At 37.7% G+C, this 25,853-nt stretch overlaps 1 protein-coding gene across 3 annotated transcripts in view; it reads right to left on the minus strand.

Annotated features, from left to right (window-relative positions):
* PDE4D (phosphodiesterase 4D) overlaps positions 1-25,853 on the minus strand; it is a 553,431-nt gene that overhangs the window by 274,129 nt on the left and 253,449 nt on the right. Inside the window, exon 1 of one of the 3 annotated variants that reach the window (XM_030321439.1) lies at positions 573-1,326. The exons of the other annotated variants lie outside the window; for them this stretch is intronic. Coding sequence (XP_030177299.1) covers positions 573-637 — 65 coding nt within the window. The 5' untranslated portion in view covers positions 638-1,326. Of the gene's footprint in view, positions 1-572; positions 1,327-25,853 lie in introns of those variants that run through there. 3 annotated transcript variants of the gene reach the window in all.

Genomic DNA, 25,853 nt, shown 5'->3' on the forward strand with positions numbered 1-25,853 from the left:
ACTAAAGTTATCAAAAAACATTACCAGGGAACATTATTAATAAAACAAACCATAGACGATGGAATGACAAGCAACTTGATTTACATGTAGCCACTCAGTTAAATTCAAGTTAGTCATATGATTAAAGATATATAACATTATTAATTTCTCTGACATATCTGTGCTAAACGCCAAGGTATCTTCTAAAGACAATGGCGTACTGTCACCTACCAGCCTGCTTGTAGCAGGCAAGAAAGATGAGAAAACAAGACCAAACCAGACAGTGAAAAAGGACAAGCTTTCACCTAAGCTCCCAACAAGTTTCCTTCCTTCCCTAAAAATCATCAGGAGATGAATCGCTGTAGTCCACATGGAGTTAAAAAAAAAAAAAACAGCAACAACTGTGGGCACCCCTGTTTTTACAGCAGAAAAAAAATGGGCATAAATTAGACAATAAAAGTGTTACCAATACCATGCTTTCTTACAAAGCCTTAACATCACACCTAACTTCTGAACTTCCTCAGCAATTACTAAAGACTCAAGTATTACGTCAATCTTAAAAGGGGAGAAGCATGAGAGAAAAAGCACATTACCAAGCTGCCTCTGTAGTCCTTAAAGAACTCGTAGACCGGGATCTTGGCTTCATAATAATGCTCATTTTGAGGAAAACAAAAAAAACAAAAAGAAAGAAGGAAAAAAAAGCAAAAGGAAAAAGGGAAAAATGTCTTCAAGTATTCTGATCAATACATTTCAGCTGTCTTTCTACAAAGATGATTTTAAATATATTCCATTTCCAAGGGAGGCTGCTTGAAGAAATCCAAATTCCCCGGAATCCAGCTGAGGCCCCCAGTCCAGCACATAAGGAAGCTTCTAAGACACAGGAGCTCTTTCCTCTTTCATGCTGAATTTACTCCAGCACCAGGCTGTTTGGAAGTGAACAGTTTCTTTTATGTTTTGCATTGCCAATGGAGGAACTGAATTTTGAATCTATTCTTCATCTGGTCACAAGGGAAACCAACACAGTGAAAGAGCCACTTGTCTGTCTTTTCTGCAAATCTCTCATAACAGGTTTAAAGATTTCCAACACTCGCAAAGTACTCAGGTAGAGTGAAAGGGAAAGAAACCGACTGCGAGGTACTGTAACACAAGAGAGCTGTCAGGGAAGTTCCATTTCAGGGCGACCACAGGCAAACACTCTTCTGGGGCAGCCAAGAAGCCAGCCAGAGAAAGGAGCCCTCCGCACTTCAGTTGGGCCCAGTGCTTTACCTGTGAATGTAATTTCCGTTGTATCCCCTGCTTAGAATCTGACTCCAAGCCTTTGTGAATGAGAACTATCATTCAATCTCTCCAGGCAGAAACTATTCCTCAAGGGCTGTATGACGTCTGTAGGAAGGCAGTTCAAAACATCGCAGGGAAGTGAGAGAGGAAAAAAAAAAAGCACCCAGCCCTGCCGCGTCAATTGCTTAAACTTACAAAGCTAAGGGGCAGACAGACGAGCGCCAGGGACCAGAACTGTAAACCTACCAAGCCGACAGACCTCTCAAAACTTATAAAACAATTTCCTTCTCTGGGAAATGAGGTGTCTGTGTTATTCAGGGTAAGATTCCCTGACCACCTTTATAAGGAACACACCCCTTTGCAAATGAGTTGTTTGTCTCTCTCCCCTTCAAAAAAAAAAAAAAAAAGTGATTTTCTCAAAGTCTCACACTGAAACTAAACACTCTCATCAGAACCAAAGTTGAGAGAAATTGAGGGCTTAGCAGTTGTTATTTTGAGCCTTTTTAATGAAATGTCACGCTTTGGGTTTGGTTGTAGAGATGCAAACTGACTCTTGAAAATTAAACAGAGGGCAGCAGGAATCATTGCACCAGGTCGTGCTGGAATGCTTGAACTGAAGAATCAAATATATTACTGCTGGACAAGTGACTACATGTACGAAGGCTGTTCCCTTGCACAATGTTTTCTAAACCTTATTTCTTTTTGAAAATCATATGCAAATTTTACTGATCTCTGTACACTGAAGGCTCTGCATTTGTTAAGTCTTCACCACTCTCCAGTGAGGAATGAAGCTCCTATCATACTATCTTAACATCCTATTATTGTGAAGACCAATCCCTGCCCCACCTCCTACAACTGCAATACAAACTGTTCTATTGTAGCAGACATAATCTAGAATGATTTGAATCACTCCTGAGAGAAGGACCCTTTGATCACCCTGGCTATCCTTCTGGACATTTGCACAGATAATATGTATTCATCTGGATATACCAACTTCAGTGACTTTGCATGTGAATTATCGACTGAAAATTATTTAAGCATCTGATTCTTCAAATTACATTAGTTAGTACGTTGGTTCTCCAGGCTGACGTGAACTTGGTATTTATTTAGCATTTGCAGGCAGGATGTTGGAGTGCAATTGTGACCCACCCAAAGGATTTGGAAAATTAATGCAGTAAGGCATCCCTCCAGGGGCTCTGGCTGCTTACTGCAACAAAAGCTTCAACTCCTCCCCTGGTCACACTTTAAGGTGCAGTTGTGATTTTGTCTCCTCTCAGGGACCCTCAGGCTTCCTAAGGAAAATGCTAATAAACAACTTTCAATATAGTTACCTCCTTAAGCTTTTCAGTTGTCCTATGACTGCTCAGGAACAGTGACACATTCTTAGCTCTGTCCCACGTTTAGTGTATTGCTGGTACTTTAAGGCAGATTAGCCAAGCACATATTTTTAGAAGTTCAAAAGAAGGTTTGTGAGACTACTCACTTTGGGAGGGGGGAAGGGGTTCATGGGAGGAGGTCTGTCTTTTATCTCCTCAGAATTTTAATGTGGGAAAAGGAAGAAAGAACAGAGTACAAGTAAGCCACTACTATTATTTATCTGAAGCACTGTTTCCTTCCAAGTAAGGTCTATGAAAAATCCTGTGGTTGCCATTTCAACAAGAAAATGACAATGATAACAGAATGTAATGTCTGAATGCTGTGTGTTAAACTTTGCTGAAATAATCCAGCCCTGTATTTTACCATCCCCCAGAAGGCTTTCTGTCCCAGCGAGATTACTTAGCTCACTGTCCCTCCCTTTGCTGTCACATACACGTAAGAGGTTAGTGCTTCCCTATAAACTTTTCCTTCGTTCCTTGCTCAATGTTCTGTGTATTCTAAGAATCTATCTCTGAAGATTCTAACGCACTTATTGGGTATCTCCTAAACACTGTATAACCATCCTATAATGTCTAATACATCATTCTTGTCCCCAAGGAAAACAAGTGTTAAGTGGAGTATCTGACAATGTATGCAACTAATCAGAATACTCAATGCTTCTTGGATGGGTACATCAAGGTTGCCATTACAGAGAAAGAAAGATGCACAGTATCATCAGGCCACTGAGATTTAAAATTTTAATTTAACTTCTACCCATAATATTTAAGGTAGTGACAGATTAAACAACTAACAGTATTCATTCAATATTACAGTGTTTCCTCCATTCTAAGGCAGTTTTTCACATGTACATTTCTGAAATAATGATTTACAATCTGAGTGTTGTGACTCTTTTCCTCTGAAAAGCTTCTCTGAATGGAGCAGATATGACATTGCCCTCCAAATTCCTGTCAGCAAACAAATATATAATAGTGTAAGGGCTGACAAAGATGTTTGAATCTAAGAGGACTAGACATTGGGACCATGCAGCTCTTGTCCTAAGAGCTTTGGAGAGTACGCATTTGGTCCAGAGGCTGCTAATATTTCTAACACTCAACTGTGTTATCAAAGTATATAATATTATATAGACTTCTCTTTGACTATTGTCACCACAACATTTCAATGTATCTCAGGTGTATAAGTTCATTTGGGTCATTTATCTTTATGTATTTTGTTGAATGAAACCAGTACATAATACAATGTTTACTGAACTTCAATCTTTTGGACGTCCACAAGTTTTGCAATATTGGCACACAATCCATATCATTACTTACTTGATATTTTTCTTCATTGACTCAATTTTTTAACTTAAATAGTATAAATTTAAAAGATAATTTTATATTTATTCAATAAATGTGTTTGATATGTTGGTTATCCCTACCCCCACCCCACCACCAATGCAAGTATTAAGAGGAAAAAAAAAAAGAGGGCAGCCGACTGGCTCAGTAGGTTAAGCATCTGACTCCTGGTTTTGGCTCGAGTCATGATCTCACGGTTTGTGGGTTTGAGCCCCGCACTATTAATGTGGGGCCTTTTGGGGGTTCTCTCTTCCTCCCTCTGCTCCTCCCCTGCTTGTATGCTGTCTCTCTCTCAAAATAAATACAAAAAACCTTAACAACAACAACAAAAAAGAGAGTCCAAATACCACCTAAAATTTCTCCCATCTACTGCATACTAGTAGATTAGGTGTACCCTAAAATGTGATTTCCCTTCTCACCATTTATCTGTTTGTTTGTTTATTGAGAGAGAGAGAGCGTGCACACGTGAGCAGGATGGGGCAGGGAGAGAAGGAGAGAGAGAATCTTTTTCTTTTTTAATGTTTATTCATTTTTGAGAGAGACAGAGACAGAGAATGAGAGGGAAAGAGGGAGACACAGAATCCAAAGCAGGCAGGAGAGAGAATCTCTCTCTCTCATAGAACACCGGGCTCAATCTCGTGACCCTGAGCTCATGACTTGAGCTGAAATCAAAAGTAGGTTGCTTAACCAACAGAGCCAACCAAAAGCGCCTCCCTGCCACCCTGCAGCCTTCTCTTATCATTTAATGGTGAGCATGTCTTATAAGCCTAATGACCTTTACCAAGCACCAAGAATTAAACATGAAGCAGTAACTGAAATCCATTAAATGAGGTGTTAAAGAATGATTCCACCACACAATGCAAATTTTCTCAGATATTATTACTTTGAAGTGCTCTGTCCATTTTGAAATCTGTACTGAGTCAACTCTTATTTCCAGATTACAGTAGACACTCTGCACTTTCCAGTCTGTCATGAACAAATTTTTGAAAATGATGTTACGAACTAACAAAACATTCAAGCCTGTCAAATGTGCTTAAATTCAGCACTACAAATACGTCAAATAACATTTTGGGAAAAATAACCACGGAGATGCAGTTTTTAAAAAGTTTCCGGATATTCTATATTGAATCCTAACATAAATAAGAGCAAGTCACTTTGAGTTCTTGTATCATTTCCTTATTATTGAGAAATAATGTGGTATTTTCCTTATCTGGAGGGGAATTTGAGGCAGATTCAAGCAGTTTCTCATCTGACTACATTCAGTAAGTATACAGTTGGATTCAAGGACTTTCCTAAATGGGTGAATCTCCTTGGAGCTAAATCCCTTCATTCCTGAGGAAAATCCCAGAATATTCCATTTTGAAGGCTTCGGACCTTCAGATTTTCTACCTCTTTTGTAAAAAACCGGGTTAGAATACTAACCATCATGATTTTTATGTCTCACATATTTTAATTTTGCTTTTACTGCCTGTGCTTTTGGTGTCATATCCAAAAAAATCCTCAACAAGATCAATGTTAAGGAGTTTCTCCCCTATTTTCTTCTAGTTTTTTTTTTAATAGTTTCGAGTCTCATATTTAAGTCTTTAATCCATTTCAGGTTAATTTTTGTGAGTGATATATGATAGGGATCCACTTTCATGCTTTTTCATGTGGCTATCCACTTCCCAACAACATTTATTGATGAGGTCACCCCTTCCCCATTATATTTTCTTGGCTTCCCTGTCAGAAATTAATTGACAATATATGCACAGCTTTACTTCTGGACTTTTTATTCTGTTTCATTGATCTGTAAGTCTGTCTTCATGCCAGTACCATACTGTTTTGGTTACTATAGCTCTGTAATATAGCTTGAAATCAGGAAGTATAAAGCCTGCAGCTTTGTCCTTTCTCAAGAGTGTTTTGGCTATTTATGGTCTTTCATGGTTCCATATAAATTTTAAAATTCTTTTTTCTGTTTTGTGAAAAAAGCCATTGGAATTTTGACAGGAATTGCGTTGAATCTTTACATCAAACTAAAAGTTTCTTCACAAAGGCAACCATAAAAAAAATTATTTTTTGCTCTGTTCCCAATTCCAATATGTGTCTGTGTTTTGAGGGGAGAGTGGGATTTTCCACACCAAAAAAATAATAATAATTCTTTGGCATCAGTAGAGTCCAGAATTCAAATCAATTCTAGCTATCTAACTAAGGCATCAGATTGGAGAGGTTAAAGGCTCAGTTCCACAAAAATGCACTCCCTCCCCTTCAGAGGCCAGTCAGAAGCCTGTGCTGTGTTATATGTGCTTCTGACCTACCAGCTATAGATTGGTGGTTCCCACAACCCCCTCCTTAGAATCAGTTGTCACCTGCACTGCTGACAGAGGGGCTATAAATCAGAGATTCCTCTCTGATCCCCTCCTTGAATCTGATTAATTTTCTATTTGCTAGAACAGCTCCCAGGACTTAGAAAACTTATTAACTCACTAAGTGGTCAATTTATTATAAAAGGATATAATTCAGGGACAGCCGATGGAAGAGATGCACAGGGCAAAGTATGGGAAAGGGTGCACAGAGCTTTTTGGTTCTCTTCCCTCAAGCCACTCTACCCCATCTCCACATGTTCACCAACCTAGAAGATCTCTGAACCCCCTCCTTTTGGATTTTTATGGAGACTTCATTATATAGGCATGACTGATTTACTCACTGATCATTGAACACTGATTCAATCTTCAGCCCCTCTCCCCTTCCCACTTCTGGGAAAGGGTAGGGGGGACTGAAAGTGCCACCCTTCTTATCATAGTTGGTTCTCCTGGCAACCAGTGCCCATCCTTCGGTTACCTAGGGGTGTTCCCAAAAGTCACCTCATTAGCATAACATGTAACATTTTTATCATTTTTGTCACAGGAAATGCAAGGGTTTTAGGAATCAAGAACCAGGAACCAGCGGATTAAGATCAAGTATGTGTGAGAAATATATTTTGTTCATTTGAATAACTAAATATATATTTCTCACGAATCACAATGTCCCAAATATGAAAAGGCAACCTATGGAATAGGAGAAGACTGAAAAGGGGTTAATATCCAAAATATATAAGGAACTCATACAACTGAATATTAAAAAAAATCCAAATAATACAATTAAATAATAGGCAAAGGACCTGGGTAGACATTTTTCCAAAGAGATGTACAAATGGCCAACAGGTACATGGAAAAGTGTTCAACATCATTAATCATCAAGGAAATGCAAATAAAAACCACAATGAGATATCACCTCACATGTATTAGGACAGCTTGTATATAAAAAAAACAAAACAAAACACTAGAGATAAGTGTGGAGAAAAGGGAACCCTTGTATACTGTTGGTGGGAATGTAAATTGGTTGGAAAACAATACAGAGGTTCCTCAAAAAATTAAAAACAGAGCTACCATATGTCCATCAATCCCACTACTGACTCTATATCTAAAAATAATATAAAAAAAATCAAATCAAATCAAATCAAATCAGTATCTCAAAGAAATATCTGCACTCCCATGCCCATTGCAGTATTATTCACAGTAGTCAAGATTTAGAAAGAACCTCAGGGTCAGTGGATGGATGAGTGGATGGAGATGATGTGATACACATATACATATATAATGGAACATTATTCAGTCATGAGAAAGAAGGAAATTCTGTCATTTGTGACAACACATATGTGGAATCTGAAAGAAAAGAAGAAAAGTTCAATTCCTAGAAATGGAGAGTCAAATGGTGGTACTAGAAAATGGGGGGTGTGGGAAATGGAGAGATGCTGGTCAAAGTATACAAGCCTTCAGTCTTCTACAGATCTAATGTACAGTATGGTGACTATAGTTAATACTGTACTGGATATTTGCAGTTTGCTAAGACAGTAGATCTTAAGCATTTTTACCTCCCCACCCCCAGTGTTTAGTTATGTGAAGTGATGGATGTGTTAATTACCCTGATTGTGATAATCATCTCATAATGTATAAATGTATCAAATCATCACACTGTACACTTTAATTTAAACATATACAATTCTAGAGGCCCTGGGTGGCTCAGTTGGTTAAGTTTTCCAACTCTTGATTTCAGCTCAGGTCATGATCTCATGGTCATGAGATTGAGCCCTGTGTTGGGCTCAGCATGTAATGTAGAGCCTGCTTTGGATTCTCTCTCTCTCCCTCTCTCTCTGCCCCTTCCCTGACCATTCTCTCTCTTTCCCCCTCTCTCTCTGTCTCAAAATAAATAAGCTTCAAAAAATTAAATATATACAATTTAATTGTCAATTACACTTCAGTACAAAAAGTGGGAAAAGGAGAAAGATTGACATTATTTTATTTGATACAATATCGAGAAACTAGAAGAGAACAGCTAATTAAACTCTAACAGTAGAATAAAATTAAAAAAAAAAACATGAGAGTATGAAACAATGACACAGAAAAAAAATACATAAAAAGGAAAAATCATCAGAGCCAAGGCTGATTCCTTATAAAGAATAATAAATTGACATACACCTGACAATTCTGATCAAACTAAATTGAGAAAACACAAATTATCAGTATCAATTCCTATAGACATAAAAAATAATGAGAAAATATTATGAATGAATTTATGCCAATAAATTTGAAAATGTAAGCAACATGGGCAAATACCTTAAAGATTGACAAAAGACATGGAAAAACTAAATCATTCTTCACTAATTAAAAACTGAATCTGTATTTAAAAATTAATTAAGAACAATACAGCTGTCACACACAAAAATAATAATAACTATTTTTTATTAATCACCTGCTGAGTATATTATATACACTATTTTATTATTTATTCATAACAATAACCCTGCAAGTTAGGTGTGATAACATTAATTTTATGAATAAAGAAAACTAGTGATTTGTCAAAGTCACATCACTGGTGGCAGAAAAAGTATTTGTATCCAGATGTGTCTGGGGTGTGTGTGTGTGTGTGTGTGTGTGCGTGTGTGCGTGTGCGCATGTGATGGGAGAAGAGTGGAGGGAGATTAAAAATTGCCGCTGTGTTATTTGGAATTGTTTTTAAGCCACCTGTCCCCTTTAGCTGAACAGTGGAAATGAATGAAAATCCATTAAAAAATATGTGTATGTTACAGGTATAACAACGGACATATTTAATAGCCAGCAAATTTTAGTTTTAAAGATATCCAGGATTAAACAATATAGTTCACTGTCCTTGTTTCTAATTTTTAGGTTTATAAAGACTATGAAGAGGGTATATATAACAATATCACAAGTTGGTTAGCCATAAAGTGTGTTATGGTTTTTAGCTAATCTCATAATGTGGGTAATGGTGGTGAGCTGTTACCTACACAACAGATGGCATTTTGATGCCTCATTAGGTAATACAGGCTAACAAATGATCATTTTAAAAGGTAACAATATGTGAGACCTCTGATAATGTATGGATTTCAACATTTGTCAACAAATGACATTTTCTACTAAAAAGAACAGAAAACAACTTTTTAAAACTAGAATCTGGGGAACCTGGGTGGCTCAGTCAGTTAGGCGTCTGACTTCGGCTCAGGTCATGATCTCTCAGTTTGTGATTTTAAGCCCCGCGTCAGGCTCTGTGCTGACGGCTCAGAGCCTGGAGCCTGCTTCAGATTCTGTGTCTTCCTCTCTCTCTGCCCCTGCCCCACTCTCACTCTGTCTCTCTCTCTCAAAAATAAAGATTAAAAAAAAAAAAAAAACTAAAATAAAACTAGAATCCGCTTTTATGCCTGGGATCAATAATGTTGACATGAAATGCATTTTGTAACTGACTTTTAAAACTTTGCACTAATTCAAAATATGAGATAAAAAAACATTGTAGGGATCAAATAAATGATCTAACCCCAAATTTCTTAAGTGATGTTGTATTTCTTTTGTATTCTAACCCTTCTCTTCTCCCCCTGTCACTCTTCATGGAGGTCTCGCTAACCAGTTTGCAGATGTTCATTCAATCCTACTGTGTGCACAGTTATCCTTCTCCCCCCCGCCCCGCCCCCTGCCAATTATTCCAAAATATCTGCTTTCTATTGGGAGGGATGTGAGGTATACTGACTATACTGAGAAAGAGAGAAGGCTCACGGGTAAGTATATGTTATACACACTTTTGCCAACTTCCTATTTTCAGAGCCCACTCATCTTCCAAAGTCCTTTCTGGGGTTCTGGGGGCAGCTCAGCTTACTTCTCTTCAGTATTGTACCCTTATTGGGTTAACTCACTGGCCATTTCTCCATCCACTTCTATCTTTACTTATGGCTGGAAGTTATAGACAGCAACTATTTTCCTCAAATATGGGATTTACCTTTTTGTTCCTCATACTACTAATTTGGGTGATGTTTTTTGGGGAATTATTGGAGTAGGAAGGTCTTTTACTCACCATTTTAAAGCTAAATCTTTACATTTTACTTTATTTTTTCTTAATTATTTGCTTTTGAGAGAATGAGAGAGAGAGCAGGGGAGGGGCAGGAAGAGAGGGGAACAGAAGATCTAAAATGGGCTCCATGCTTACAGCAGAGAGCTCAGCACGGGGCTCGAACCCATGAACCTTGAGATCGTGACCTGAGATGCAGTTGAATGCTTAACTGAGTGAGAGACTCAGGTGCCCCAAAACATTTTACTTTGAAATAAAGGAATTGTCTGTGTCTATCAAAGCCCATGTATTAAAAATTCTTTTTATCAAATAACTCTATTTTGGTTCTCTGTAGGTATAAGTCAAAACTATATTTCATTGTAGTAAAATATACATAAAATTTACAGTCTTAATCCTCTTTAGTGTACAATTCAATGGCATTAAGTACAATCACTTTTGTTGCACAACCATCACTACCACCCATCTCCAGAACTTACTCATTTCCCCAAACTAACACTCTGTACTCATTAAACAATAATTCTCTATTCCCCACTGCGTCCAGCCCCTGACATACACCACTGTACTTTCTGTCTCTATGAATTTGACTACTCTAGATACTTCATGGAAGTGGAATCAGGAAGATCACTTTTTTTTTTTATTAAAAAATTTTTTTAATTTTTATTCACTTTTTTTTTTCAACGTTTTTTATTATTTATTTTGGGACAGAGAGAGACAGAGCATGAACGGGGGAGGGGCAGAGAGAGAGGGAGACACAGAATCGGAAACAGGCTCCAGGCTCCGAGCCATCAGCCCAGAGCCTGACGCGGGGCTCGAACTCACGGACCGCGAGATCGTGACCTGGCTGAAGTCGGACGCTTAACCGACTGCGCCACCCAGGCGCCCCAATTTTTATTCACTTTTGAGAGAGAGACAGAGTGCGAGCAGGGGAGGAGCAGAGAAAGACAGAGACACAGAACCTGAAGCAGACTCCAGGCCCTGAACTGGCAGCAGAGAGCCCAACATGGAGCTTGAACTCACGAACCATGAGATCATGACCTGAGCCAAAGTTGGATGCTCAAACGACTGAGCCACCCAGGTGTCCCAGAAAGATGACATTTTAATGGTAGATTTAAAATCTGATAGTCTTGTTCTTGTCATCTAATTCTTTTTTTTTTTTTCAATTTATTTATTTCGAGAGAGAGAGAGCACACAAGTGAGTGAGGAGCAGGGAGAGAGGCGAGAGAGAATCCCAAGTAGCCTCCACATGGGCTTAGCACAGAGCCCGACATGGGGCTTGATCTCAGGAGCATGAGATCATCACCTGAGCTGAAATCAAGAGTAGAATGCTTAAATGACTGAACCACCCAGGTGTCCCTAGCTGTCTCATTCTTAAAGAGAAAAATAAGGCATTAGAAAGAAAAGATTTAAGACAACAATTCTCACTTAAAGAAATCAATGTACTTGCTTTATTCACCACTGACTTTCTATAAAAGTATTGCTTGTTATTATATAGACACAGACAAAGCCAAGAGCAAAAATATCTGCCTTGATCAACATCTGTTGTATTTTTTAAAATAATCTCTTTATCTGTTATTTTGTTTCAGTATATACAAACATTATCAGAGCATATCCAGACTAGTCACATCATTAACTTCAGTTCTGATTTCAATTTTATAATAGCCTCAATGTTTAATTAATCAAGTGTTTCCTAATTTTACCTATCCTAAGATATAAAGTAATATTCTAAAATTAAATTATGTTAATAAAAATCATTTTTATAAGATTTTTTGAAAGAGATAAAACAACTAGAAAAAAATCACAATGCTAGGTGAAGCCCTCTTTGTAATATTGGAAAGTGAATGGAAATGTTCAGTAAAGTAGGATTTGGAAAGTAGTCTGTCAGAAATGTATGCACACAGAATGTGCTCTAATGCTAATGTAGTGTCTGATGCAACAGACAATGCAGACAAAAGATTTATTAGAAAGCAAACTTTTGTTGGGCCCGTTTAATTTACATTCATGTAATAACATTTTCCCTTGGCCATGTTAAAAGTAACGGTAAAACAATCCAAGCAATTTCTCCTTGACCACACATTACAAATAAAGATCTGCTCTTTGAGATAATGCCTATTAATTAGGGAGGGCATACAGGATCAGGTTAAAAAGTGGCCTTTGACATCAGGCTGCCTGCATGCAAATCCAAGTTCCACTAATGACTAGTTGTTCGACCTTGAACAAGTTACTTAGCCTCTCCAAGCCCTAGTTTCTTCCACTATAAAATGGAGACAAAATAGGGCTTTGTGAGGACCACCTGAAACAAGGAAAACCTTGGCAAAGTGTTTAGCATACATTAAGGGCTCAATAAATAATACCTACTATTAAAGATAAACTTTAAAAGAGAATTCAGTGAAAATGGGGGAAAGCAGAAGTATATGTTACTATAATACTTTTATTCAAAATAATTAGTTTGTGTTTTTATTTTAGTTTTGACCCCAACCCACTGACTCCCTTTACATAATGGATTGTAAATAGTCCCCCCCCCACTTTGGTCTCAGGCATTGAGGGTTTAGTCTCTGCAGTGTCTCTGAGTTATCTTTCCAAGACATAAGCCTCAAAATGTTAAATTCCCTGCTTAAAAACCTCCAGTAGCTTCCCGTTCCTTATAGAATCGATGGCAGCCTTCTCTGTGTGTTAAATTACAACTTCTACTATTTGGATGCAATTCATCATTCAGCCTTGCCCTCAATAACTAATTTTTCATAAACTACAGTGACAGCCACTAACAGAGCATGCCTTGCCCCAGATCTGCCTGTGCTGTTTCCCTTGCCTGGCAAGTGTTTTACTTTCTCCCTTCTCTTCAAGCAAATGCCTTACATGTCCTTCAATTTCTAACACAAGCAGCAGTAAAGGCCACCTAAGTCCAAGACAAATGTAGAAGTTCCATCTCCTTGGCTTCATTCAATCTGTGAACATCTTGGGTTAATTGTGACGATGACGATGATTCACTTGGGTGTGATGTATTTACATTGTATGGCAGCATACACTGGAAATTATAGGGACATCGGAGTTCCTTAGTCACTGTTCAGCCACTCATTTTGACTGTGTTACCTTCAAAAACAAATTAACCTCAGTAAGTTTCAATACCTTCTTCTGTAAAATGGGACAGCACATGCACATTAGGATTAATGAGAGAACACTGGCATCTCTATCACTTTCAGACCTTTGCACATGCTTCTCTGGCAGCATCGTCCATTTTCCCATTTCCTCTCTCTTCTTTTTTGGGGGGTGGGTCAGGAATTAACTCAGGAGTCAACTCCTCTAGTCCTATGCTTTTCAGTTTGAATTATGTGCCTCAGATCAAGCAAATCTTTAGATTCTGGCACTAATTCCAACCAAGGGGCTTCCCATCTGTGTGTTCCCAGTGTCTGGCCCTGAAGAGACACTTGGACCTCCATGACACGTGATTGGTTGAAAACAGGGAATGGGGTTTATTCCCCTTTGCCTTCACAGTACCTAGCACAAGATCTGGCTCACAGGATGTTTGCTTGATGACAGAATAAATCTTTGGTCAACAGTGGCAGATAAGACTTCTACAGATTTTTCTTCCTGTGCCCTTTTGTGGCATTTGCCTCATGGTTGGAATTTCAAAACTTAAGTCTTGCCTGCTTTCTTTTTCATAAACCTCTATCCCTGAAAGCTACTGTTGACACCTTCTTTGCCAAAACAGAGTTCCCACATCCTTACAATAAAAATTTTCTCCCAAGTCCAAAGGCACAGGGTACAAAATACACTGGGAAAAGTTTTAGGCAAGCACTGAGCTGCTGGAGCATCACTGTTGAGAAAGGTTCTTTTCTAAATATTTAGGAAAAACCGTCTTAATATGGAGAAACTATTAGGTAATGTACTATTCAACTGAGAAAGAGAATATTTGAATTCTCCTAGGGACCTTTTGGAAGCTTGGTTCAAAGGAATGACTTTTCCAGGAAGAGTTTCCCCACATCTGGCAGGAAAATGGGAGAGTGCTTGTGGCATCCTATAAAATCTGCCTAACTCAGACTACCCGTCAGCCTACGAAAGAGATGGCTGTGCTCCTGGAGGGGAAGGCAACATTCTGGTGAAGTGCTCTGAAAATCTGTTTGGAGTCAGTAAGTGTTTTATATGTACTACCACATTCACTTTTATGATAAACACATGAAGACTTTATCTACCCATTCATCAGATGAGGGAACTGAAGTACAGAGAGAGTACTTGTTCATCTAGTTGACTGGAAGAACCAGACCAGAGAGAACTCAGGTCTTCAGGCTCCGGGGGAAGGAATCTAACAATGACAGCAGAACCGCTGTTCACGTAGTGCTCACCATGTGACAGGCAGAGGGTCTATACACACGTCGTTTCTTTTAACGTTTAAAATAAACTCATGAGATAGCTGCTATCATTTCCTTCATCAAACAGTTGAGGAAACTGAGGTTTAGAGGAAGTTAAGTAACATGCTCAGAGCTTTGAGTTGGGACTTGGATTTGTCTTTTATAAGAGCCAAACATCATTTGGGGAAAACTAGTACCTCAAAAACTGCACAGCATCTCAAAAGCAGAATTATTTTTAAACTTGTTTAAGCAATTTTTAGGCAAATATGATAGAGTGGATAAGCTTATCACCCCCGATCAAAGGGTGTTTTGTTTTAGGTGGGCACGACACTAAAATCATTAGAAATGAATCATTATTTTCACTCTAGGAACTAAAATGTATAAATATTTCATGTATTTAGATACAAGACTGCAGGTGTATATATGTATGTGGTATTCAACAGTAACTTTTGAAAAAACAGTGCATTTGTTTTTACTATGTTGACACTTTTCATTTTTCAAAATTAAAACTAATTTTTCCTTCTCAAGAAAAATTTCCATATGTATATTATATTTAGAGTTAAAATATTGTTTTTAGGTCAGATAGCTCCTGTCTAAGGCATAGGAAAGCAACTTAGATACTATTTAACCTGACCTTGTGTATCAATTTGTGATCTTCTAGGGAGAAAGACAGCCTGTTCATTCCAGGCATTCAGTGAACTATAAAAAAATACTCGCAAACAACACAGTACTGTGATTTTTAGAGGAACCACTCTAGTGTATTCCCTGTGTTCTCAAAGAGAGTGCTGTGTCTAGTATTTTTGCAAAATAGTCGGGTCTTAAGGATGACAATCGGCTTTATGGAAAACTAAAAGCAAATGAGTGAGAAGAGGTAATGCCAAAATACTTCGTACATGCAGGGCAGATTGCTATTCCATATGGATAGAGAATATGAAAAAGTTCCCCTGCCCAATTCCATGAAATTTAAGCCTTCATTCAGCTGACAATTCTTTGGTGAGTAAGATTCCCCCAAGACCTAAGTTATTCCCTGGCTGACTCATAGACTTCTCTACTGACAGTTAATCTTTTTCGTAAGAGTCACTTTACAGGAACTCTAAATTATAATTCATTTAAAATGCAGCCATTTATAATATCAATAAAACAAAAAAAATCTATTTTAAAAATAACAGCTGTACAAATGGGTAGTAGCTTAGGCAGGGCTATTGTAACACTTTTGTGGGTTCCATCAAACATCATATCCAACAAATAAAAATGCACCCACTTCTCACGTTTTACAGTATTTTTGCTATAAAAATATAGAAAGAATAATTATAATAATTATGTTTTTAGAATTGCTTGGTTAAAAAATAATAAAAAATTAAAAGTATTTGCTTAATATTAAATTCATTTAATTAATGACTGGCCCTAACTTCCCTGCAATCATCCAGCATGTTCAGGAATACCTGTAAGATGACAAAAATTCAGTCCACAAGTTGTTTGCAGATGTAATAAAGTTTTTTTTGAATAATAATGAATTTAATAAAGTTTTATGAATAACTTGTTTCACAATTATTGAAGGTGACACTTTATACTTTGAGTATTTAATTAAAGTCTAATCTTGGGGCGCCTGGGTGGCGCAGTCGGTTAAGCGTCCGACTTCAGCCAGGTCACGATCTCGCCGTCCATGAGTTCGAGCCCCGCGTCAGGCTCTGGGCTGATGGCTCGGAGCCTGGAGCCTGTTTCCGATTCTGTGTCTCCCTCTCTCTCTGCCCCTCCCCCGTTCATGCTCTGTCTCTCTCTGTCCCAAAAATAAATAAAAACGTTGAAAAAAAAATAATTAAAGTCTAATCTTAATTTTGCCATTTTCTTTTTGTATTTTGGAGTCAATTGCTTCAATTTTTCAATTCTCAAATATTTTTTTCTAATGTTTATTTATTTTTGACACAGAGAGAGAGAGACAGAGCATGAGTGGGCAAGGGGCAGAGAGAGAGGGAGACAGAATCCGAAGCAGGCTCCAGGCTCTGAGCTGTCAGCACAGATCTCCATGCGGTGCCTGAACCCATGAACTGTGAGATCATGACCTGAGCCGAAGTCGGATGCTCAACCGACTGAGCCACCCAGGCACCACTCAAATATTTTCTTAAGCCCATAAAAAGCTCATACGCTCTAAACACTGAGAACCATAGTATGTCCCATGGGCAACAAAACCCCTGGAAATGGGATCTGTGAGGAAAGGGAATTCTTGTAAGAGGTGATTCAGACAGGACCCCTGGGTGGCTCAGTCAGTTAAGCCTCCGATGTCTGCTCAGGTCATGATCTCACTTTGAGCCCCACAGTAGGCTCTGTGCTGACAGCTTGGAGCCTGGAGCCTGCTTTGGATTCTGTGTCTCCCTCTCTCTCTGCCCCTCCCCTGCTTGTGCTCTTTCTCTCTCTGTGTGTTTCTTTCTAAAAAACAAACATCAAAAATTTAAAATAGAAAAAAAGAAGAAATGATCCATGCAAGGTGGCATATTTAATATTTCCAGATAGTGTACTATTTCCTGCTAAGGAGGTGAATAAAGAAAGGCATCAAACATTCCCCAGAGGGACTTACTCATGATTTAGCACATCCGAGATCCCATAGACGATAAAAAAGCACAAGACATGGTTGCTACCACTGGGGACCTAACAGTTCAGTTGGGCATAAAAGTATCATTCTTGTTAAGGTTTTCTCTATAATAATCGAACACGTGAGATTGCAAGATAATAAATTCAGTGTTTGGGTACCTGAATGACCAGACTAAAACAATAATATTGTTGCTCGGTTGTAGCAAAATAATGTGTTAAATTGTCCTTTAAAATAATGGTTAGTGACTTGTGAACTCAGATAGTTGCTGGGGCCCAGCAGTGTCCCCATAGCAGAGGAGGAAGTATTAAAATCCTTATGAGGGATGATTTTATTTTCACTCAGTCCCTGGAAAATAGTTTTGAACTGGGATTAGGTTTCTACTCAATTAGACAAAAGAGAAACAGATTTTAGCCCAGAGTGAAACAGGTATATCTAAGTGTAAACCTTTGACTCCCATTCTGCTTGATTGCTCACTGGGGATGGTCAATATTTTTTTCTCTGAAACAGACTTTGTTCTCTAAGGATAACTAGGATGTAGTGTTTTGAAACAGCACGAGATATTCAACAGAGGGCTCAAGTACCAAATTCTTTTTCTCCATTGTTGTTGTCATTATCTAAATAGGTTCTATAATGGAAATAGTATGGCTACAGTAATGCTGAGGAATTCTCTCCCTTTTGTAACTGGGTCACTGTGTGTGCAGATTTGGCCACCAGGTCAAATTTTAATGTTTGAGCGACTCTCCTGACTCAATGGGAGTCACACACCACTGGGCACAGTTGGCTGTAGGGTCACCGTGTGTGCTGCTGGAGGATGGTGACTCACCATTTTATACTAAGCTCTGCAACAGTATGGAAAAGTTACCACCACTCCACTCACCCATCTCAGGGAAATAAAACTGTAAGCAACTTGTCTCCAACTGCTCAGAGATGATTTCTGACATTTGCCTTCAATTATTTCTTGAACATGACTGGACTAAAGAAATAGCTGCAGAGGATTTCAATTCACCTGGACGGACTGCCTAGCAGTATTAAGATTATGTAAAACCAATTGTAGAAATGTAATGGTCTCCTTTGATTCCTAGCATGAGGAGAGACCTAAGTAGAAGCTGCTTTTGAGGGGCAGCTAGTCTCACTGAGAATCATTTAAAGGAAGAAAGAGGAAACCACTTTGTGTGAGGGGTGATTTCGACAGAGCTACTGCATGTCTGTGCAAAGCGGACCAATGCACAGCTCCAGAGGCTATCGTTTACACAAGCTACAATGTGAACTGTCCCCTTGGAATCACACAAGACGGTGATCCTACCTTTGTGTCTCAAATAATGAGAAAGGGCAATGATATTTCCCATCTTTAAATAAATCCCAAAAGCCTAAGGTGGGGCACTGAGGCTAAGGCTCTGAGCCATACAGAGAAAGCAGCATCAACTGAAAAGTGGCTAGGAACACCTCAGACTCAGAGTGGCACAGTGTAAATCCCAACTTGGTCCCTTATCCCAGTCACACTACTTAACTTTTCTATGCTTGAGTCTTTTCAGTTGTAAAATGGGTATAATCAGGGCAGTTGGGAGAATTTTATTAGATGTTACAAGTAAAATACTTACAAGAGTACTCAGCACACAGTCAAGGACTTAAGACATGTTAAACCTGTACCATTAAAGAAGAAAGGGTCTCCTTTTTGTTCCATTATTAGGATTCTGGAATGAACAAAAAATTATCACTGACGTATTATCATGATTCTCATGTTTCAAGTGTGTTTATTGTTCCAGAGGAAAGATTTTCTGTGTGTCTTTTAGGGATTAAAACTGGGAACAGTTTAACAGGATGCTTTTGGAGAAAATGAAAAACAGCATTTTGTGATTGTCATTAAGAATTTTTAAAAGTTTGTTGTAGGAATTATGTCTGCTGGATACTTCCAAATGTAGCTATCCCTGAAGGCTAATAGAAATCCAGAAATATTCAGATGCTGACAGAAAAATAACAAGCATTCCAAAAAATAAATATGAGCAGAAACAACAAAAATAATACTATCTTCTCTGTTTTTCTTTTTTTTTCTTTCAGAAGGCACTGAAAGCAAGACAAAAAGATCACTGAACAATTTGGAGAGTTTTAGATGTTAGGGTAATCCCCCAAGAATGAGAGCCCCAATATGACCAACTTTTCTCATTTGTAAAGAAAGGTTTGAAATTATAGGAGAGACCTTCCCATTTTAAATATTTGTGCTAACTCAAAATGTAAAAAATTCTGTCTGGCCAATAGTGTGAGGTCAAACAAAATAAATTTGGGGTATGGGTGGTGGTGGTGTTACCAGGTTTTCTTTGAATCACTATTTAGGACCCACCAATACTGTTTTATTAATATATAAGAAACTTCTTTATGTGAAATAGCTAATGCAACAATGGGCTATCAGGTATTTATATTTTAATAGTAGATACAGTAAACAACAACAACTTAATGCAGTGGAATTTCCAATGGTAAACATTGCAGGCCTTTAATGAGGAAATGTTTGAATTGGAGAATTAATTGTGATGAAATGTCAAATGACTATTCCATCCATGCATAAAACCAAGCAATCCTAGTGACTTAATTTAAAAAAAATCTGTATTGTTACTCTTTAGCTAATCATTAGTCCATATCTCAGTGAGTAGTTGAATAAGTATTTGGTTACATAAACCAGCGAAGGGGAAAGAAAACTAGCATTTATTCAACACTACTATGTACTTGATTCTTTATTTTATCTTCTTATATTCAAAATGACCTTCTAAAATAGTTATGATTATTCTGTATTTTGTAGCTATAAGTTGATGTCTCGGGAGGCCAAACTCCTTTGAACCAAACTCTCCTTTTATACAATGGATGTTGATGTGGCCACATATTAATTAAGAAACTGGTTCAGAAGAAATCAGTGAAGTGTATGTGTGTGCCTGTGTGTGTTCATACACGTGCACATGCACACACACACACACACACACACACACCAGCATTTAAGAAAAGGTTAACTTACTAGGTTAGACAGGGTCACTGCCATATGCTAATTCAAAGGGAAGAATTCTCTGCTAATAAATGGAAGCTTTTTACTTAATTTGAGTCATCATGTGTCATTGTTAGGCACTGTATACAGAGAATTCGTTAACTAGAACCTCATACTTCCTTATAACCATCACAAAGATCAACACTGGGCTGAGCGTGAAATTAAACATAAGTAGGTGACTCAAACTTCCAGATCTTTCTAAAGGAAAGATGGGAGGTCTGATATGTTGGCATGGGAGGGATCAACAGAGATTAGGAGAGTGTTAAGGGACCACAGAATATGTTTTGATTTCAAAGAAAGTAAGGCATAGAGGTGAAAGTGAAACTAAGTCCTACACCTCTATGACAGTTTAAGAGGTAACAACTTAGAACAAAACATTCCTATCAACACTTTGACAATGGTTAAGGCTTCCACAAGTATAAAATATGTCATTCCTTGCAATAGCAGCTATAGTTATGTTAGCAACTTAATTCAAATTCACATAAATCCCAAATGATCAAATACTACCTATTAAGAATATTTATAAAGATGGATCAGTAGATATTTATGGGTCACTATGGTAAATACAAATGAATAAAAGAAGGAGTATTGCTTCTGGGAGTTTATAATAAAAAGAGGGATGAATGGAGTAAGAGACATACTCCCAGGGAAACACAACATTAATGTGTTTTATTTACTTCACAGGTCTATCATTATCTGAAATGTTTTTGTTCTTTGTAGATCTCACCTAATAGGACAGAAGTTCTATGACCACAGGAATTGCCTGTGTTATATCCTCCTATGTCTCCAATGACGAGAATAGTGCCTGACACATAGGAAACACTCAATAAATACTGGGGAAGCAGATGAATGAATGTATGACACAGATCATGAATGTTATGATAAGAAAGTAGAGAAGGAAAATAAATTCCTTGTGAAGTGGACAGTCAGAGAAGAATTCAAGGAGAGGGGATCCTTTTAGAAATGAGGCTCAAAATTTAAGCTGGTGGAAAGAAGAAAGCAATTCCATGTGAAGAATGGTAGAGACAAAAAGCAAAGGCAAGGCTTAAGAGGCACCTGCAGCAATGTAAAACTGATATTCCATCAGTAAATCTTGATGAAGAGATTGGGGTTATACAGAGGATTTTTTTTTTCTTTAAGTAGTCTCCATGCCCAGCCTGGAGCCCAACACGGCTTGAACTTACTACCCTGAGATCATGACCTGAGCCGAGATCAAGAGTCAGATGCTCAACTGACTGAGCCACCTAGGAGCCCCTATGAAAAGAACTTTCTTAAGAAAAACTGGATGGGCTCCTTAGGATTGGTGAGAGGGACAATTTATGAGAGAAGAGGTGTTGGAGGTTTGGGTGAAGACTATCCAGCAAAAATGTGATAGAGGGCACTCAGGCTCTGAGGAGTGAAAGGCACTTTTAAAGTTCCCTCTAACCTTGGCATTCCAGTCCTCTGTTTTTGCTTTAGTGCTGAAATGATTTAGGGGAAGTTGTGTTTGGTTGTTTGTTTTTGTTGTTTTTTGAGAAATTCTTAAAATCCCTGAATTAGTCATAAATAGAACATTGCATTTTTCTTCCTAAATCAAGAGAAAGCTGGATTAATCACAGGATTATTTTATCTTATATTGGGTGAAATCACATTTCAGCTGGTGGGGAAACAATTGTTTTACCACTTGTCTCTAAAAGCAGTAACTGAGAGTGACATTTAAGAAACATTTTTCACAGATTTCAGAAGATGATTAATTATTTTGTCTTGGGAAGGCTTATGATACGATAAAGTATTTTTAAAGCCCATTATAATTAAACAGCTTGCAGAAAAATATCTTTAAATCTCACCCTATGTTCGAAGCTTTTATTTCAAATGGCGGTCTACAGAGAACTTCAAATAAACCTATAGCTGTACATATGATTTTTGTGATACATCAAATGAATTTTCCTTCTATTTTTTAAGATCATCTTTGATGTTATATATTCAAATGCCAAAATACCAATACAAAAATGATAATAGTTCTTTTAAAAATTTTCAAACACACAGAACAAAGAGAGGCCTTGATTCAAATACTCGTACACATATTCAGGTAAAATTGACTCGGTGTCTATGACTCTCAAAGCCATTTACTTCAAAAATGTGCAACTCCCTGACAGAAGGTGATTTTTTTTTTTTAATATCCATGAATCTCTGCCTAAGCGCTATTTTCTGGCCATAGTTTAATGCTTAGCCCATAGATAAATAAACCAGAAGCAGTGGGTTGTTAATGATCCCCAGAAAACAGGTGATAGATGGGGCAGCTGGCAGAGAAGTCCCTCCAGCAACCTTGCCTCTTGGAGGAGACAGCCCTGAAGAGTTCTGCACACACTGCCTTGCAGAGGCCAGCAGTGGGTCTGGGATTCACTTTTCAACTGCAGTAACTGGCCTGATGATGCAGAATTTGTGACCTTCCGTTCTGTGCCTCACTTCCCCACACTCCTTTACTTCTTTTCCACGAGCTTTCTAAATACACTGCTTGCACTCCTTGTCTTGGGGTTTACTTCTGGGGTAACTTAGACCAGAACATGCCTCTTCCACTATTTTGTGACAGGAAAGAAGAGTCTGAATTGAGACTTGGAAACTGTAAAGTGAGATTGTTGTATGTGTTTGTTCCTTGGCAAACACTGAAATGCTACCATTTTGTTTTATTATGTCAGTTTTCTCAAGTCCCTTCTTTCTTCTCCACATCCCTGTTCTTCCTTGTCCTTTGGTCTTTTCAATCTCTGGCACACACACATATGAACTAGGATACCCTGGGGAAGGTTAATGAGAAACAGTTAAATTAAAAAAAAATTACAGCTTCACAATGCTTACAACATGAACCAAAAATACACTTTACTATTTTTGCGTGTTAGGGGGTCATGTGGATAGATCATATATTAGCACGTGAATGTGTTATTTCTAGCAGAAATGGAAATGTTAATTTATGTGCCTGGGCTTAAATCAGTGTTATTCTGAAACCAGTATATTTTCTGAAGGTGTGAAACTAATACCCACAAATGGAAACATGCACGTACAGACACACACATCTCTATACCCATGGATACTTGCTTGACATACATTTCTTAATAAAATGAACACACTAAAGATACTGTCAATCAATCAACAACAGATCTTAAATTCAGTGTTATTGCCTAAAAACATGTCCCTTTTCTAATAAGATCTGACTGTCTTAAATTTAAAAAATTAAAAAAAAAAAACACCAAAACTGGAGTTACCATAGATTTATATAGGCCAATCATTAGTGAACATGATTTAAAAGCCAGATATATCAGAATGGCTCTTGAATGTCCTAGCAAGTATTTTAACTTGGGGAGAGGAAAAAGACAGATTTTCTTCAGATGTCCAGGGCCTTTTTGACTCTTTTTCTCCCTAAATATTTAGGAAAGAAACACCTCACTCTGAAAGGTTAAGGTGTGGGGAGGGGAGCATATAGACACTTTGGTGTGATTTGGGTCTCCATTTTGCTGAATAGAAATACAAAGGAGATTTGAGGTGGTTTGAATGTAAAGAGAGAGAGAAATAAGAAAAGAAATGAGAGGACAAATAAGGGTAAGAAGTTTCCAAACTTTTCAGAATAGCTTAAATATTTGATCAAAAGGTAAACAGAGATAATGGCTCAACCCCCCACATTGTAAATGCTTGTAGCTTCAGAGCTATGGGGCTTTGCAATCACAAAGGCATTATCAGGGATCTGTATTTGGATTTGGAATCAGTATAACCCTAAGGTTCATGAAATACTGAAAATGATTTTCTTTCATGTTTACGATATAGTTTTAATTTAGTCCTTTAAAAAATACTACCTGAGCTCCATCTTTGAATATGGAATGTTTTTTTGTTTTGTTTTGTTTTTTGTTTTTTGTGTTTTTTTTTTTTTTATGTTATACAGATAGCTTAAATAGTTGACAATAGGGTAAGAGCTGCCTGAAATTGGTCCTGGCAGTGATTTTGTGGCACTCAAAGCATAGGCAACAAAAGCAAGAAATACAAATAGGACTACATCAAACTAAAAAGCTTCTGCACAGCAAAAGAAACTACCAACAAAATGAAAAGACAACCTACAGTATGGGAGAAAACATTTGCAAACCACGTATCTGAAATGGGTGAATATCCAAAATATACAAGGAACTCACACAATTCAATAGAAGGCACCCTAAATAATCTGGTTAAAAATGAGGCAAAGAATCTGAATGGACATTTTTGCAAAGAAGAACATACAAATGGCCAACAGGTACATGAAAGGGTGTTCAACACCCTTCCCTTTGCAGGGAAATGCAAATCAAAATCACAATGAGCTATCACCTCACACCTGTTAAGAATGGCTTTTATCAAAAAGCCAAGAGATAAGTGTTGACAAGGGTGTGGAGAAAAGAGAACATTTGTGCACTATTGGTGGGAATATAAATTGGTGCAGCCATGTGGAAAACAGTATGGAGGTTCCTCAAAAAATAGAACAACCATATGATTCAGCAATCCCACTATAGTACAGGGAATATATCCAAAGGAAATGAAATCACTATTATTTTATTTTATTTAATTTTAATTTTATTTTATTTTTAGAGAGAGACAGAGCACATGTAAGAAGGGCAGATGGAGAGAGTGAGAGAAAGAGAGAGAACATCTTAAGCAGGGCCCATGCTCAGCATGGAGCTTTGAACACTGGGCTCAATACCGTGACCCAAAATTAAGAGTTGGAAATTCAACCGGCTGAGCCACCCAGGGGCCCCTGAAATCACTATCTTGAAGAGATATCTGCACTCCAACGTCCATCACAGCATTACTCACAATAGCCAAGAAATGGAAATAATCTATTTCCATTAACAGATGAATGGATAAAGAAAATGTACATAGCACAATGTAATATTATTTAGTCATGTGAAAGAAAGAAATCCTGACACCAGAGACAATATTGATGAACCTGGAAGACATTATGGAAAGTGAAATAAGCCAGACAGAAATAGAGAAATAATGTAGACTCTCACTATGGAATATAAAAAAGTAAATGTGGAATATAAAAAAGTAAAACTTTTTTACTTGGAATATGGAATGGAATATAAAAAAGTAAAACTCATAGAAGCAGAGAATAGAACAGTAGTTACTAAGCGCTAGGGGGTGGGGAAAATGGAGAAATGTCGGTCAAAGGGTATGAACTTTCAGTTACAGGATGAATGAGTTCTGGATATCTAATGTACAGCACGGTGACTACCATTCAAAAAGTTCTGTATACATGAAATTTGCTGAGAGAGTAGATCTTAAGTAATCCCACCACACTCATCAAAATAAAAAAAGGGGGGAGTACTATGAGGTGATGGATGGGCTCATTAACTTCACTGTGGTCATCATTTTAGTATGTATATACATATGAAGCTAATTCATTACACAGCTTAAATACACACAATTTTTGTCTATGAATTATACCTCTGTAAAGCTGGAAAAAATAGATTGTGTTCTAGAGCAAGTGAAGGGAAGTCTATCTTGGGTTAGAAATGGGGAAAAAGGGAATGCAAATAGGAATAAGTATTTCAGCAGGTTGAAAACATCAT

Source organism: Lynx canadensis, chromosome A1 (assembly GCF_007474595.2).
Source record: "Lynx canadensis isolate LIC74 chromosome A1, mLynCan4.pri.v2, whole genome shotgun sequence".
NCBI classification, from domain to species: Eukaryota; Metazoa; Chordata; class Mammalia; order Carnivora; family Felidae; genus Lynx; species Lynx canadensis.